Source organism: Mizuhopecten yessoensis, unplaced genomic scaffold (assembly GCF_002113885.1).
Source record: "Mizuhopecten yessoensis strain PY_sf001 unplaced genomic scaffold, ASM211388v2 scaffold10523, whole genome shotgun sequence".
NCBI lineage: Eukaryota > Metazoa > Mollusca > Bivalvia > Pectinida > Pectinidae > Mizuhopecten > Mizuhopecten yessoensis.
Window position 1 is genome coordinate 490759 of NW_018408589.1, and position 15862 is coordinate 506620.

Sequence of the window (15862 nt, forward strand, 5' to 3'; positions counted from 1 at the left end):
CCCCAGCCTAGACTCATAAACATTCTTGTGTATTCCCTTACATTATTTAAACTCCCTCCAGATATGCCAGGGGTCTGCTCCTGTTCGAGGGCACAAACCTCTGAAGTACTTGTGATGACAGCTGCTTTTATGAAGATGTACAGGTTCAATATAGTTATAACGAGCTTGGATTTTGTTTTATTCTTTTCTGAGTCATGTAATGAATAGCATTCACCTTCAATCATTGGTGAACACTCCAGGCTCTACTGTAACGGAACTGCTAATCAAGCTTCAAGGTCTACAAAGTCAATGTGTTTAAGGGTGAAGAAACTCTGAAAAGACTTTATTGTTTCGGCAGCTGTTTTTATGATTTTATGATCTACCAGAGTTAAAGCTGTTACCTTGACCTTGAATAATGTACATTTCCTTGGTTTCTGATGAAGCAAAACTATAGCATACTTGCCAACGTTTTAAAAAATTTCATGGGGATCAAGATTCTGCATGCTCAAAATTAAAACCTAAATAAAAAGTGTGTATATACCCCCCTAGAAACAAAATAAGCCTTTAAATGACACATTTTTATTGGTTCTTTCAGATGAAAAAATTATATCTTAAAATATAGGAATATTTTAGCAAACTCACTGGTTGAAAATGCTAAATTTAAGGGTCCAATATTGGGAGTCTCCCTCCAAAATAGGGGGAGTTGGCAAGTATATAATGCTTAAAGGAAAAAAAATGTATCACTTTGGTAGATTGTTTGTCAAAAATAACACAAGCTTACAAAAGTGGGAATATCTATACTATATTCATCACAACAAAGTTTGGAAGTGTGGACAGTGATGTATTTGCCTAAAGAACATAAGTGGCTGCTATTTTATGAAATTTTATGCTTTTTTTTTTACTGTGATGCTAACATTTCACTTTAGATTATCTATTGGAGATTTTAACTCTATAATGTACTGTGGTGTAGATGTACATATAAGATAGCTGTGGAACTTTGTAGCTTGAAGATTATCTCAAAACTATGTAACGTACATATTACCAACTGTTTTTCTGGTTGAGTTTTCTCAGTGACGGAATAAAAAGTATTTCAATCAGAAAGTATATTCACTGTAAGTATATTATTAGAACTTGGAGCAAGATTGTTTATTATTATTTATGGCATACAGATATAAACATCACTATTTCCAGCATCTGTACCTGTAACAGTGTATGATATTCAGAACGTCCTGTAAAATGGCTCGCTCTATATCTTATAAAATTCAATGCAGATTTTAATCATCGCCCGACTGTACTGCAGTGTTAAGAGAATATAACTCAATTGTTTCTCCCATGACTGTTATGGACCTAGCAATTATGAGGCAGAATTCACTGTAAATTTTTAATCGGAATCATAGAGACAAAGTTATTTATGTTTATTTTACCCTCTAAGGCATGAACAGAAAATATTCCATAACAATTATATATTGTTTTTGTATGACAAACTTAATTAACAAATACTTTTCACAGAAACAAGAACACGTTAGTTATTGGAAGATGGATGATTTAATGTCCATATCCCAACACTCAATACTTTTTTACCTTTTTTTTGTACATTATTCCTAAACCATATGAAATGAATGTTATGAAAAAGACCTAGCTGTTAAGCTTATGTAACAGGGCTTGGTTTGTTTATGCTGTGTGGTACATTGATTTAAGGAGGCATAAAACCTTATTGTGACATGAACCTCCTTTACAAAAGAGTTCCACAATAAGAAACCTTAAAATGTTTATGAATAATTAAATTGGTAATAATTTGAAAGGTTACAAAACTAAGTGACACATTTGAAAGGTATACAATAATTGATAATATGTTTTTTTCATGTTTTATCAATAATTGTTGGAAAGATACCTATTATAAGGGAGGTAACTCTAACAAGCTAGAATGTATAACTGAATTGCTCTAAATAACACTATACAATGTGATATACTTTCTAAGTTCTATTGGTTGTGTAGATATTATTTCTCTAAAAGGACTGTTACTAAAATATCTAATACATAAAAATTTCTGTTAATATTTGAAAAATGTGATACAAAATTAAATATATATCTTTTTTCTGTGTTTATTTGAGACTATTATTAGCCCTTTCAACCCTATGTAACTTAAGTAGACTCTACCATGCATTGATCTGGATGAGTCCATTAAGGTCTACAGTGGTGAAAGGGTTAGTGGAAACTTAAAAGGGGGACTGTTGCTGAATTTTTATTTTCCAAGAAGAGTTATCTAAGGGGAGATAATACTGTTAAGCCTACAGCTTTCTGTAATATTACATCTGAATGCAAAGAGTTCAGAGCTTAGACACTCCTGTCTCACTGCCGGTAACAAACACTCGAGAATTCACTGTTGTCCTCCCCTTAATTACAATTCTGCTATAACTGTAGCACGACAAGACCAGGGTATTTCCGTTAATTGCCAAAGTAGCACAGTCAATATTAGAGTTATAGTGTAATGATTGAATGATCGAGGTCAAGAATTCTTATCCTTAAAACGACTGGCTTCATTCCTTTTTATACTCAAAATAATTTGTTGTAGATTTATTTTCCTTTATTTCATCTTTATTTTTTTTCATGAAAGTTCTGTAAGGTATTGATTTCTTTTCAGACACGATTTATCAAAGCTTTATAATGCTGGGGAAAGTTTCCAGTGTATGGTCGCAGTTAGCTTTAGTCCTGCTGGGGAAAGTTTCCAGTATATGGTCGCAGTCTTTGGTAGTGATACAAGGATACTTAAATTTGACAGCGGAGATTTATAGGAATGTTTATGGTGTGACCATTTGTAAATTCAGAGAAAAATTCAGTTGAAATTTGATAATGGGAAATCGTAAAGGGAATACATATGTACTTCTGCACTTACAACTGTATATCTAGAGGGCGAAACAATTTAAGAGGGACAGAATAATGAAATTTTTTGTAGACGTTTAACAAGAATATTTAGCTGCATGTTGTACGCCTCAATCAAGAGGAAAAACAACCTAGGGTGAAATGTTATTGGTACTCCTACTCAGGTGGGGGGGGGGGATCAATGATACAGAAATTGAAATTTGTATCAACAGAATGTATAGGGAAGTTAACATCTTATATCTAAATCCTTAGGGAGAAAAAGTTAGCACACTTGCTTTTCACTGAGATGACCTGGGTTCAATTCCCTGTATGGGGTCACCTGCCCGTCCTGACAGTTGGCCCCATGGCAGAGTGGAAAGCACGCTTGCTTTTCACTGAGATGACCTGGGTTCAGTTCCCTGTATGGGGTCACCTGCCCGTCCTGACAGTTGGCCCAGTGGCAGAGTGGAAAGCACACTTGCTTTTCACTGAGATGACCTGGGTTCAGTTCCCTGTATGGGGTCACCTGCCCGGCCATGTGTGTTTTCTCTGTATACTCTGGTTTTCTTCCCACATTAACTCATTCACCCCTGAAGACACATTTGAACTCTTCCCATTCAAAGGTTGGAATAGTTCATTATGAACGTTAAGGGGTGAATGAGTTAAGTCCCTCTGCAGGCTAACATATGAGCCAACAAGAGTGATTAATATAAGTTAAAATATCTTGTTTTGCAATTGTTGTAAGATGAATTAATGTTTAAACTCCTGACAGTTATTGATTATACACGTATGAGTATTTTCTATTGAAAATGTTGTACATATTTTATATAACATTTGTGCAAATCTGGCGAATCATCAGAACTTTCAGTAGGTGAAGAATCTACACAGTGACATTCGAGATGAGCTTTGTACAATAGCCATATTGGCTAGTAACTCCAAGCAATATTTGCTGAGTTTTTGTCAAAGTTGGGTTTCCATTTTTAGCTCCGACCTGGCTCAAAGGGCCAAGTGAGTTAAAGCCATGTTGCAGCGCACATCATCCATCCATTTTGTGTCAACTTTTTACTTTAAACAACCTCTTCTGAATTTTGGCAACTAGCATGCAAGGATGAAGGGCTACCAAGTTTGTTAATTGAATGACCCTTGCCCATTTTCAAGGTCACAGGGGTCAAATATGTTAAATTCTATTTAACAACTTCTTCTGAATAACCAAAAAGTCCAGGGTGTTGATATTTGGCCAGAAACATGCTGGGATGGAGGGCTACCAAGTTTGTTAAAATGAATAACCTTGACTTTTATTCAAGGTCACAGGGGTCAATTATTATAAAAAAAAGTCCAATTACTGTATTTGGGTCTGCTTTTAAGATTAATACCAGGTGAGCGATGCAGGCCCATTGGGCCATATTTGTTTGATTTTGTTGCAAAGTTTGCACAATGGGATTGTCTGAAGATTTAACAGTTACAGAGTCTGTGCAGTCTATAGTAGTATGTTGTAGTTGGTTTTCCATATATGTCCAGCAATAAGCCTATGTCTGGAAATAAGCTCACCCATATCTATTGCGGTTCGGTGGACATGTCAACAAATGATATTTCATTGTCCTGTAAGCGTAGGATTTGTAAATTAAGTAAGACTTCTATATATTTAACACCAGGTGGTGTTTGGTTACAATTATTTCATTCATGGAATATTAAAAACCCAATTGACATTGGGTTAAACCAATTATTAGATGGGTACTTGACAAGTTGTAGAAATTTAACTATAATACATGTATATCACTATGAGAACAGATTTAACTGTTATATATGTATATCACTATGAGTACAGATTTAACTATTATACATGTATATCACTATGAGACCAGATTTAACTGTTATATATTTAACACCAGGTGGGGTTTGGTTACAAATATTTCATTCATGGAATATTGAAAACCCAATTGACATTGGGTTAAACCAATTATTAGATGGGTACTTGACAAGTTGTCGAAATTTAACTATAATACATGTATGTCACTATGAGAACAGATTTAACTGTTATACATGTGTAAGGTGGTGTTTGGTTACAATTATTTCATTCATGGAATATTGAAAACCCAATTGACATTGGGTTAAACCAATTATTAGATGGGTACTTGACAGGTTGTAGAAATTTAACTATAATACATGTATATCACTATGAGACCAGATTTAACTGTTATATATGTATATCACATGAGTACAGATTTAACTATTATATATGTATATCACTATGAGTACAGGTTTAACTATTATACATGTATTTCACTATGAGTACAGATTTAGCTGTTATATATGTATATCACATGAGTACAGATTTAACTATTATAAATGTATATCACTATGAGCACAGATTTAACTGTTATACATGTGTAAGGTGGTGTTTGGTTACAATTATTTCATTCATGGAATATTAAAAACCCAATTGACATTGGGTTAAACCAATTATTAGATGGGAACTTGACAAGCTGTAGAAATTTAACTATAATCCATGTATATCACTATGAGAACAGATGTAACTGTTATATATGTATATCACTATGAGTACAGGTTTAACTATTATACATGTATCTCACTATGAGTACAGATTTAGCTGTTATATATGTATATCACTATGAGTACAGGTTTAACTATTATACATGTATTTCACTATGAGTACAGATTTAGCTGTTATATATGTATATCACATGAGTACAGATTTAACTGGTATACATGTATATCACTACGAGTACCGATTTAACTGTTATACATGTGTAAGGTGGTGTTTGGTTACAATTATTTCATTCATGGAATATTGAAAACCCAATTGACATTGGGTTAAACCAATTATTAGATGGGTACTTGACAAGTTGTCGAAATTTAACTATAATACATGTATATCACTATGAGACCAGATTTAACTGTTATATATTTAACACCAGGTGATGGTGGAGTAGGAATATTTCATTCATGGAATATTGAAAACCCAATTGACATTGGGTTAAACCACTTATTAGATGGGTACTTGACAAGTTGCAGAAATTTAACTATAATACATGTATATAACTATGAGTACAGATTTAACTATTATTCATGTATATCACTATGAATACAGATTTAACTGTTATACATGTGTAAGGTGGTGTTTGGTTACAATTATTTCATTCATGGAATATTGAAAACCCAATTGACATTGGGTTAAACCAATTATTAGATGGGAACTTGACAAGCTGTAGAAATTTAACTATAATCCATGTATATCACTATGAGAACAGATGTAACTGTTATATATGTATATCACATGAGTACAGATTTAACTGGTATAGATGTATATCACTACGTATGAGTACAGATTTAACTTTTATACATGTATATCACTATTAGTACAGATTTAACTGTTAAACATGTATATCACTATGAGGACAGATTTAACTGTTGTACATGTGTATCACTATGAGTACAGATGTAACTGTTATACATGTATATAACTATGAGTACAGATTTAACTATTATAAATGTATATCACTATGAGTACAGGTTTAACTATTATACATGTATATCACTACGTATGAGTACAGATTTAACTATTATTCATGTATATCACTATGAGTACAGATTTAACTGTTATACATGTGTATCACCTGTATATTTGTTGTAAATTTTGGAGCATTTACCTCCTGACAGAGTTCTGTACTAATCAGTGACATTTAAATCTGTATGGTGTAAATTTCCTCTCTTTGTCACCTACATATGTGTGACCTGTATATTTGTTAGTCCAACACTTTAGATTAGAATAAAAGCTTGACTGTGAATTCTGTCATTGTCGCCTGGATAAGTGACCTTTAAATCTGTTTGTTAAAAAACCTTGGAGGAGCCACTCCACAGAAGTCTTTTTTTTTTTTTTTTTTCAAAACTTCGGAGACTTTACGCTACGAGGTGAAAATCAATATAACTTCCTGTCACATGGTTGGTTTGTTTACGTTAGTGATCAGTGTCACGGTCCAGTGACACACACGTTGATTTTCTCACCTGAGACAGACTGCCATTGTTTATATATACCATAGCAGGACTTAAGTGTGGTACATACCTAGTCTTCCGTTACCTGTGACCAGAAACAATAACTTGACAAAGTCTTAAAACATTTAATGTACTTTGTGGTGTCCAGGCACATAATGATAGCTGCCAAGCTACTTAGAGAAATTTAGGGAATTTTCACCTGCCCTGAAATAGGTGTATACATGATTATTGGATTCCGATTTCAGACAGGTGATACAGGGAAGTCTTTAACATTATCGAAGGATTATACCTGCCAAGGTAAACGCCATCCAGAGTATTACAGATGTACTTGTAATAGCAGACAATCTAATATGGATTTTACTACCAGTGTTCCTAGTTTGTTTTGTTTGTAAGTCTGTGAAGGCCGTACTGGAAATTCCTTTTCGACCTAACGACAGGAATGCAGGTAAATCTAGCAGTAACGACAGGCAACAGGTGTGAAAAATCTTGTTAAAAGATAGTTATTGTTTACTATGGTGGAGCTGAGTTTGTATTGATATACTATAATAACTCAAATGAGTGGAATATTGACATGTTTGTACGAAGAACTCAGAGGAATGGAATTTTGACAAGTTTATGTTGTTCAAGGTTTCAACGACTGCAGAAATATTAAGAAATAACTCAGAATTCGCTGCCGTTAGTGACACACTCTTCAAGTATAGGAGTCATTTACACCAACGTCTTGTTCATTACAAGGAGTTAATGTTGATCCACGACTTCCCACTGTAACATGCTATCTTGGAAACATAACTTGGACGTTTTAATCATTCTGACACGTCCTGTCATTTGTGGAATTAAACACTTGAAATATCAAGTAAAGGACTCTTGAAATATCAAGTAAAGGACTTTTTGTCAATACAATAGCTGTGGAGGAAAGAAAAACAATCGAGTGAAAAAAAGAAATTTAAAACCTGGATAAATTTATTAATTTTTGTGGTACATATCGTCAGATTGTAAACAAAGCAACAGAAATAATTGACATCCAGATCGAACATGTCTATTGCACATGGCGATTTCTGGATCTTATGCACACATAGTTCATGAACGACAGCTGTTTAACCAAAGCCTATCGGGGCCCTACCTACTGTAAAGCATGTGGAATAACGAGTATCACTACGTATGTTATCAGGCTAAACAACATTTTAAATGCCATTGACTTTGGTGTAGAGAATAAAAAGGAAGGAGTTCTTTTCCCTACAAGAAGAAGTGTTATTCGAAATACCTGATTTCCTGTTTCTCGCTGTCAAAACACAGGGAACAGGTTTTTTTGTGTATAAATATGTAATGAGAGTGCTCTTTACCTTTCATGAGTGTCAAGAAAGACTTACGGATTCAAGTTATGTTCATTTCAGACGTCAAATTATAATTAGAGGCTTTCACCTGAAGAGAGTTGTCCTCGATGTGTTAATTAGATGACTAATATAGGAAATCTCATTAATTACTACCATTTCTAAAAACCTTACGTTCAAGGTCAGTGGAATATTTCTTACATTAATGGAATCTTAACACTATAATCATTAAGGCTATATCTACATAGAAATCGACTGTGTTTACCTGTACAAACTTACCTGGATTGATTTAACTGTAGATACAGGTGTGACATTTCGCAGAATCATTTTGGGGCGTCATCAGTATTTCATTGAAAATCATTCATGTGTTGGATTTAATTGGACGGTCAGGTGTATTTAGTGATACAAAGCTTTATTTGTTAGCTTGTATGGAACCTCATTTTTCAATTTATATATTAATTAGAATTCCATCAAGCAGAGCCTTCAGCCTTGGAGATACCAGGATGTGAATGGTGCGGGCATGTGACTTTGAAAGTGACAATATTGACAGAAGAAATTTGAAGTTTATGAAGAAGTTGAAGCTGGTGGCTTGGAATTTTATCACAAAATTATCATTACAGCAGTAGCTAATACTGCAGGAAATTGAACTTCCGCAAATCATAACATCAAATTGAGATAAGTTTTATCATACAAGAGGCGATACCCCGTAAAACAGTGTTCTAGAAAAAAAAAGATCAATTTGAGGAATTTTATACCGTAACACTATCCAATTTGATTTCACACGAGAAAGTTGATCACATGGGATTTTAATTATCGGAAAAAGGGATTTGTCAATTTATCATTTATGATCGTGTTAGTTACAGTGTTATTTTGATTGACAAAATGTCTGATTACACCGTCGATATAATGGGTTGATTGTCATCATACTCAAACATTGATGTGTAAAGTGAGGATATCGATAGTAAATACTGAAAAAAAAAAAAAAATGTATTTACACCAGATCAAGTTTTGAAAATTAAGGAAATTTTTCATCATACAACTGTGCAGCTCGTCGGGAATGATATTACAGAGATTGACATCTTAAACATGTCAATATCAAGAAAATTCCTTTGGGATAAAGCATGAAGTTCTGAAATAAGGAAAAGATATTCAACATGTACAAGTGGAGAAAAAACATGTGGCAAAGACAGGTGAAGATGTCATAAAAATTCTGAAGGATTAATAGTAGATATTTTGTAGTTTCAAGTTAAGAAACAAGGAGAAATTTACCCTGTACAAGTGGAGATATATATGTACATGTATTACATACATATGTGTATATATATATACTGTACTACACCGTCAGGTATCTAAATACTTTGCAGATGTCATAAAAATTCCTACAGACTAAATGAAGGGTGGTCTGCCCAGTGGTGTGAAGTGTACTTAATCTAACTGTTTATATTACACACTACGAACACACTGTGTTGATAACCGTGGGTCGAGAGACCAGGCTCGGAACATGGCAGGGCCTTCACTTTTTAAAGATCCATGCCTGGCTACAGAGTTATGAAGCTATCTGATATGAGAAATTTGCCACTGGGACCTTAGCACTGACCAACCGACAGCCATGTACAGGGCGTATCTACTGTAAGTCTGCTGCAATATTTGTAATTAACATGTGAATTATTGATACATTTAGATGAGATAGTTATTGATCTCATTTTTTGCTTGCAGTCAATTTATAGTAACAATTAAGTGGAATTGATATTGTCGTATTGTTGTTTTAAGTCATTTTGCATTTAATCCAGTCACCAATCATGTCACATTAGAAGAATAATTCAAAGAATGGTTGTACAATAGGCCAATATAGCCCCGAAACTTGTTACTGTCTGTAGAACAGGGTCTATTAGAGTTAAACATGATGTCTCTTCGGCAGTTCAAGTTGTGAGTTTGGCTCAAATTACATGTCTGACACATCGCAGCTGTGCCCTAACTTGCTGACCTGACAACATGTCACACACATGGCAGTGTCCTAACATGCTGACCTGACAACATGTCACACACATGGCAGGGCCCTAACTTGCTGACCTAACAACATGTCACACTCATGGCAGTGCCCTAACTTGCTGACCTAACATCATGTCACACACATGGCAGTGCCCTAACTTGCTGACTTCACAACATGTCACACCCATGGCAGTGCCCTAACTTGCTGACCTGACACCATGTCAGACACATGGCAGTGCCCTAACTTGCTGACTTGACAGCATGTCACACACATGGCAGTGCCCTAACTTGCTGACTTGACAACATGTCACACACATGGCAGTGCCCTGACTTGCTGACCTGACAACATGTCACACACATGGCAGGGCCCTAACTTGCTGACCTGACAACATGTCACACACACGGCAGTGCCCTAACTTGCTGACCTGACAACATGTCGGACACATGACAGTGCCCTAACTTGCTGACATGACAACATGTCACACACATGGCAGTGCCCTAACCTGCTGACCTAACAACATGTCAGACACATGGCAGTGCCCTAACATGCTGACCTGACAACATGTCACACACATGGCAGTGTCCTAACATGCTGACCTGACAACATGTCACACACATGGCAGGGCCCTAACTTGCTGACCTAACAACATGTCAGACACATGGCTGTGCCCTAACTTGCTGACCTGACAACATGTCAGACACATAGCAGTGCCCTAACTTGCTGACCTGACAACATGTCAGACACATAGCAGTGCCCTAACTTGCTGACCTGACAACATGTCAAACACATGGCAGTGCCCTAACTTGCTGACCTAACAACATGGCAGACACATGGCAGTGCCCTAACTTGCTGACCTAACAACATGTCACACTCATGGCAGTGCCCTAACTTGCTGACCTAACAACATATCAGACACATGGCAGTGCCCTAACTTGCTGACCGGACAACATGTCACACACATGGCAGTGCCCTAACCTGCTGACCTAACAACATGTCAGACACATGGCTGTGCCCTAACTTGCTGACCTGACAACATGTCGGACACATGACAGTGCCCTAACTTGCTGACATGACAACATGTCACACACATGGCAGTGCCCTGACTTGCTGACCTGACAACATGTCACACACATGGCAGGGCCCTAACTTGCTGACCTAACAACATGTCACACTCATGGCAGTGCCCTAACTTGCTGACCTAACATCATGTCAGACACATGGCAGTGCCCTAACTTGCTGACCTAACATCATGTCACACACATGGCAGTGCCCTAACATGCTGACCTAACAACATGTCACACACATGGCAGGGCCCTAACTTGCTGACCTGACAACATGTCACACATGGCAGTGCCCTAACTTGCTGACCTAACAACATGGCAGACACATGGCAGTGCCCTAACTTGCTGACTTGACAGCATGTCACACACATGGCAGTGCCCTAACTTGCTGACTTCACAACATGTCACACCCATGGCAGTGCCCTAACTTGCTGACCTGACACCATGTCAGACACATGGCAGTGCCCTAACTTGCTGACTTGACAGCATGTCACACACATGGCAGTGCCCTAACTTGCTCACCTGACAACATGTCAGACACATGGCAGTGCCCTAAATTGCTGACCTGACAACATGTCAGACACATGGCAGTGCCCTAACATGCTGACCTGACAAAGTTTTAGTTAGTTTGTCTTTAGCTCAATTGGCCGAACACTCTGTAGTCTCTGGTTTAAATCCTTCTGTTGAGTGACCACCATTATATTGGTGCCCATTATGGAACCTTGATGGTGTACTTTGTAACTACATGTGTATGATAAATATTTATTCAAACTCTATCCAGGGTCAGATTAGACAGGATGTCAGAAAAAATTAGACAGGATGTCAGAATACACATTGTCATATTAGACATGAAGTCTGAATACACAAGGTCAGATTAGACAGGATGTCAGAATATACATGGTCATATAAGACAGGATGTCAGAATACACAGGGTCATATTAGACAGGATGTCAAAATACACATGTCCATATAAGACAGGATGTCATACTACACAGGGTCAGATTAGACAGGATGACAGAATACACATGGTCCGATTAGGTAGCATGTCAGAATACACATGGGTCAGATTAGACAGGATAACAAAATACCCAGGGTCAGATTAGACAGGATATCAGAATACATTAGAATAGAAAGATGATAGGTATATAAATATCTCAGCTATTTACATTTCATTTCAAACCTGTCATTCATCATCAGTCATATATGCACAAGAATTTTGTTTAAACAGTGACTTGATTGAGCATGTTTCTGACAGAGATCATCAGAATGTTTGTATGATATGATCTATATGCTGGAAATCTCATAAACGTTTGGGACTTTTTTTGAAAGATATCGCTACTGCATAGTTTATATCCCTAAGATCTAGACTGGGTTTGTCGTGGATTATAAGGAATGTCGTTTTAAACTCACGGCATGTATTTGGGGGTTCTGGGTAGGAATCCTGGTCTGAAATGTTAACCTTACGGCATGTATTTGGGGGTTCTGGGGAGGAATCCTGGTCTGAAATGTTAAACTCACGGCATTTATTTGGGGGTTCTGGGTAGGAATCCTGGTCTGACATGTAAACTAACGGCAAGTATTTGAGGGTTCTTGGTAGGAATCCTGGTCTGACATGTAAACTAACGGCAAGTATTTGAGGGTTCTTGGTAGGAATCCTGGTCTGACATGTAAACTAACGGCAAGTATTTGAGGGTTCTTGGTAGGAATCCTGGTCTGACATGTAACCTCACGGCATGTATTTGGGGGTTCGGGGTAGGAATCCTGGTCGGACATGTAAACTCACGGCATGTATTTGAGGGTTCTGGGTAGGAATCCTGGTCTGAAATGTAAACTCACGGCATGTATTTGGGGGTTCAGGGTAGGAATCCTGGTCTGACATGTTGAACTCACGGCATGTATTTGGGGGTTCTAGGTAGGAATCCTGGTCTGACATGTTGAACTCACGGCATGTATTTGGGGGTTCTGGGTAGGAATCCTGGTTTGACATGTAAACTCACGGCATGTATTTGAGGGTTCTGGGTAGGAATCCTGGTCTGACATGTAAACTCCCGGCATGGATTTGGGGGTTCTGGGTAGGAATCCCGGTCTGACATGTAAACTCACGGCATGGATTTGGGGGTTCTGGGTAGGAATCCTGGTCTGGCATGTTAAACTCACGGCATGTATTTGTGGGTTCTGGGTAGGAATCCTGGTCTGAAATGTTAACCTTACGGCATGTATTTGGGGGTTCTGGGGAGGAATCCTGGTCTGAAATGTTAAACTCCCGGCATGTATTTGGGGGTTCTGGGTAGAAATCCTGGTCTGACATGTAAACTCATGGCATGTATTTGGGGGTTCTGGGTAGTAATCCGGTTCTGACATGTAAACTCACGGCATGTATTTGGGGGTTCTGGGGAGGAATCCTGGTCTGAAATGTTAAACTCCCGGCATGTATTTGGGGGTTCTGGGTAGAAATCCTGGTCTGACATGTAAACTCATGGCATGTATTTGGGGGTTCTGGGTAGGAATCCTGGTCTGACATGTAGCATTGTCTCCATATACTTTCAATTTGTTTTCTCTGATCAGTTCGTACTTAACCGATTTAATTAACTTCAGCTTGATTACTATAATGTGATATCAAAATCATGTTCCTTGAGAAGGAAAGAATGAACAACATGGGGAAGATCAATTGTAGTCTGAGGGTCTGAAACGGTCAATTGTAGTCTGAGGGTCTGAAACGGTCAATTGTAGTCTGAGGGTCTGAAACGGTCAATACTTCTGGTCCCCAGGTGGCTTAGTTGGTTAAGTGCCCATCCCGAGTTTCAAGGTTTGGGGTTTAAACCATGGTCAGATTGTTTTTTCTCCATCTTGTGTTATACAAAAAAGAATTTGTACAGAATATTAACTTACCCCAAGAAGCCCAGGGGGGTCAACACATTATCTCTGACTGAAAGTAGGAGGGTGGGCTTATTACAGGACAACGAAACGATTTTGTTGGCATTTCTTCCGAACTGAAATACATTTTGGTGAGCTTGTTAATTACAAAGCATGGGTTTATTGCTGAATAAATGCGGTAATTGCCTTATTTTTTTTTAGATCACTCAAAGTTTCATTTTATATAAATATAATCATAATTATCAGAAGTTTAAATTCAGTCAATCACTAAACGAAAATGGTCTTAAGTTCTGGCTCCAGAATTTAACATGTTTAAATTGATTTGGCAGCAGATGATAGTCGGAGGACTATTGTTGAGTGCATGTATATATATATGTGAACTGACTCGTTAAACAAACGACAGGAGAGTCAAAGTAAAAACACCTTTCTTCATTATTTACATGTTTCTAAATATACAGTATGGTAATTCGCTGCCAGGTCTGTGAGGGCCATACACATGTACTGTAATGATTGCTGTCTGCTTGTAGCCGAGGCCACATGTCAAAATGTACCTTCACATGGTTCACCGTACTGAAACAAATAGCTCAATGTTTGTTCAAGTTTGTACATAGTTACTTGTGTAACAGAAGTTGTGTCTGTATTTCATATTGAGCTGTTTCCATCAGATTGTAGCTGTACTTGTAAGGGACTTTGTTTCTTCAAAATAAGTTATGTTTCGCGAGGACAAATCCCAAGTTAAATATGATTAACCGTGGAGAAACAACGAATCGGTTTTCCCTACCACAAGAACAATAAATGAATATAAACTTTATTTATTTTACAACAATTATGAAACAAGTTATGTCAACTTATATTAATCACTCTTTTTGGCCCGGTTGTTGGCGCACAGGGGTCTTATGTGGGTGGAAACCAGAGTACCCGGAGAAAACCCACATGGTCGGGCAGGTGACCCCATACCTTTTCACGTCCGATCGGGGAATCGAGCCCCGGCCGCCTTGGTGAAAGGCAAGTGCACTATCCACTGCACCACACGACCACCCAGAACAATAAATAAGTCATTATGTCGAAAAAAATAACCCAATAATCCAATAGTAAATATGATTAGAATACAGTCTCCATGATTTTGTCTTCAGAATTGGGCTGTAGTGGCTCTTCCATTGTCTAGAAAGGCCCAGAATAGGGGAAATATGATCAGGTAAATGGAAGCGAATGAAGGTGACATGATGTTTTGTTGCCCCGTCACATGGAAAAATCACAACTGTTTTGTATTTTCTCAACCTGATAGTTCATACCCAGTACATGTATTTATAATTCACACCAGCACGAAATAGGTTTGTGTGGCTTTCCTTACTATATCTGCAGTCATTTTTTAAATTCCTCAGTCAAATTAATGTCTTCAAATTAAGATTTTGGAAATTTGCCTCTGAACATTGTCTGTAGTAGGCATGCTTCCATTGGGCTTGTGATAACTCATTTATGGTTGAACACCAGATGCCCACCTTATTTGCGATACATTTTTTCCACTCGCGAAAAGTAAGCTATATTTGAAAGTGTCCAAACATTTATATTGCAAAGTTAACGTTTCGAGCTTTAGGAGAGAGTTACTGCTAAAACTACATTACTCCTTGCGTTTTCATTATAAGCACAATGTTTTCTTGAGCATCTATACGTTTATGTTGTCACAATAGATCACTACATTCATTACCAGTATAGTGTTATTTATTGTACATATTATTTATATTCTAAAAAGATACCCATAT

General features: G+C 37.2%; 1 protein-coding gene across 4 annotated transcripts in view; it reads left to right on the top strand.

Moving 5' to 3' along the window:
* Positions 1-15862, top strand: part of LOC110460915 (calcium/calmodulin-dependent protein kinase kinase 1-like) — a 165683-nt gene that overhangs the window by 114242 nt on the left and 35579 nt on the right. Inside the window, exon 1 of one of the 4 annotated variants that reach the window (XM_021514129.1) lies at positions 6779-9806. The exons of the other annotated variants lie outside the window; for them this stretch is intronic. Coding sequence (XP_021369804.1) covers positions 9787-9806 — 20 coding nt within the window. The 5' untranslated portion in view covers positions 6779-9786. Of the gene's footprint in view, positions 1-6778; positions 9807-15862 lie in introns of those variants that run through there. 4 annotated transcript variants of the gene reach the window in all.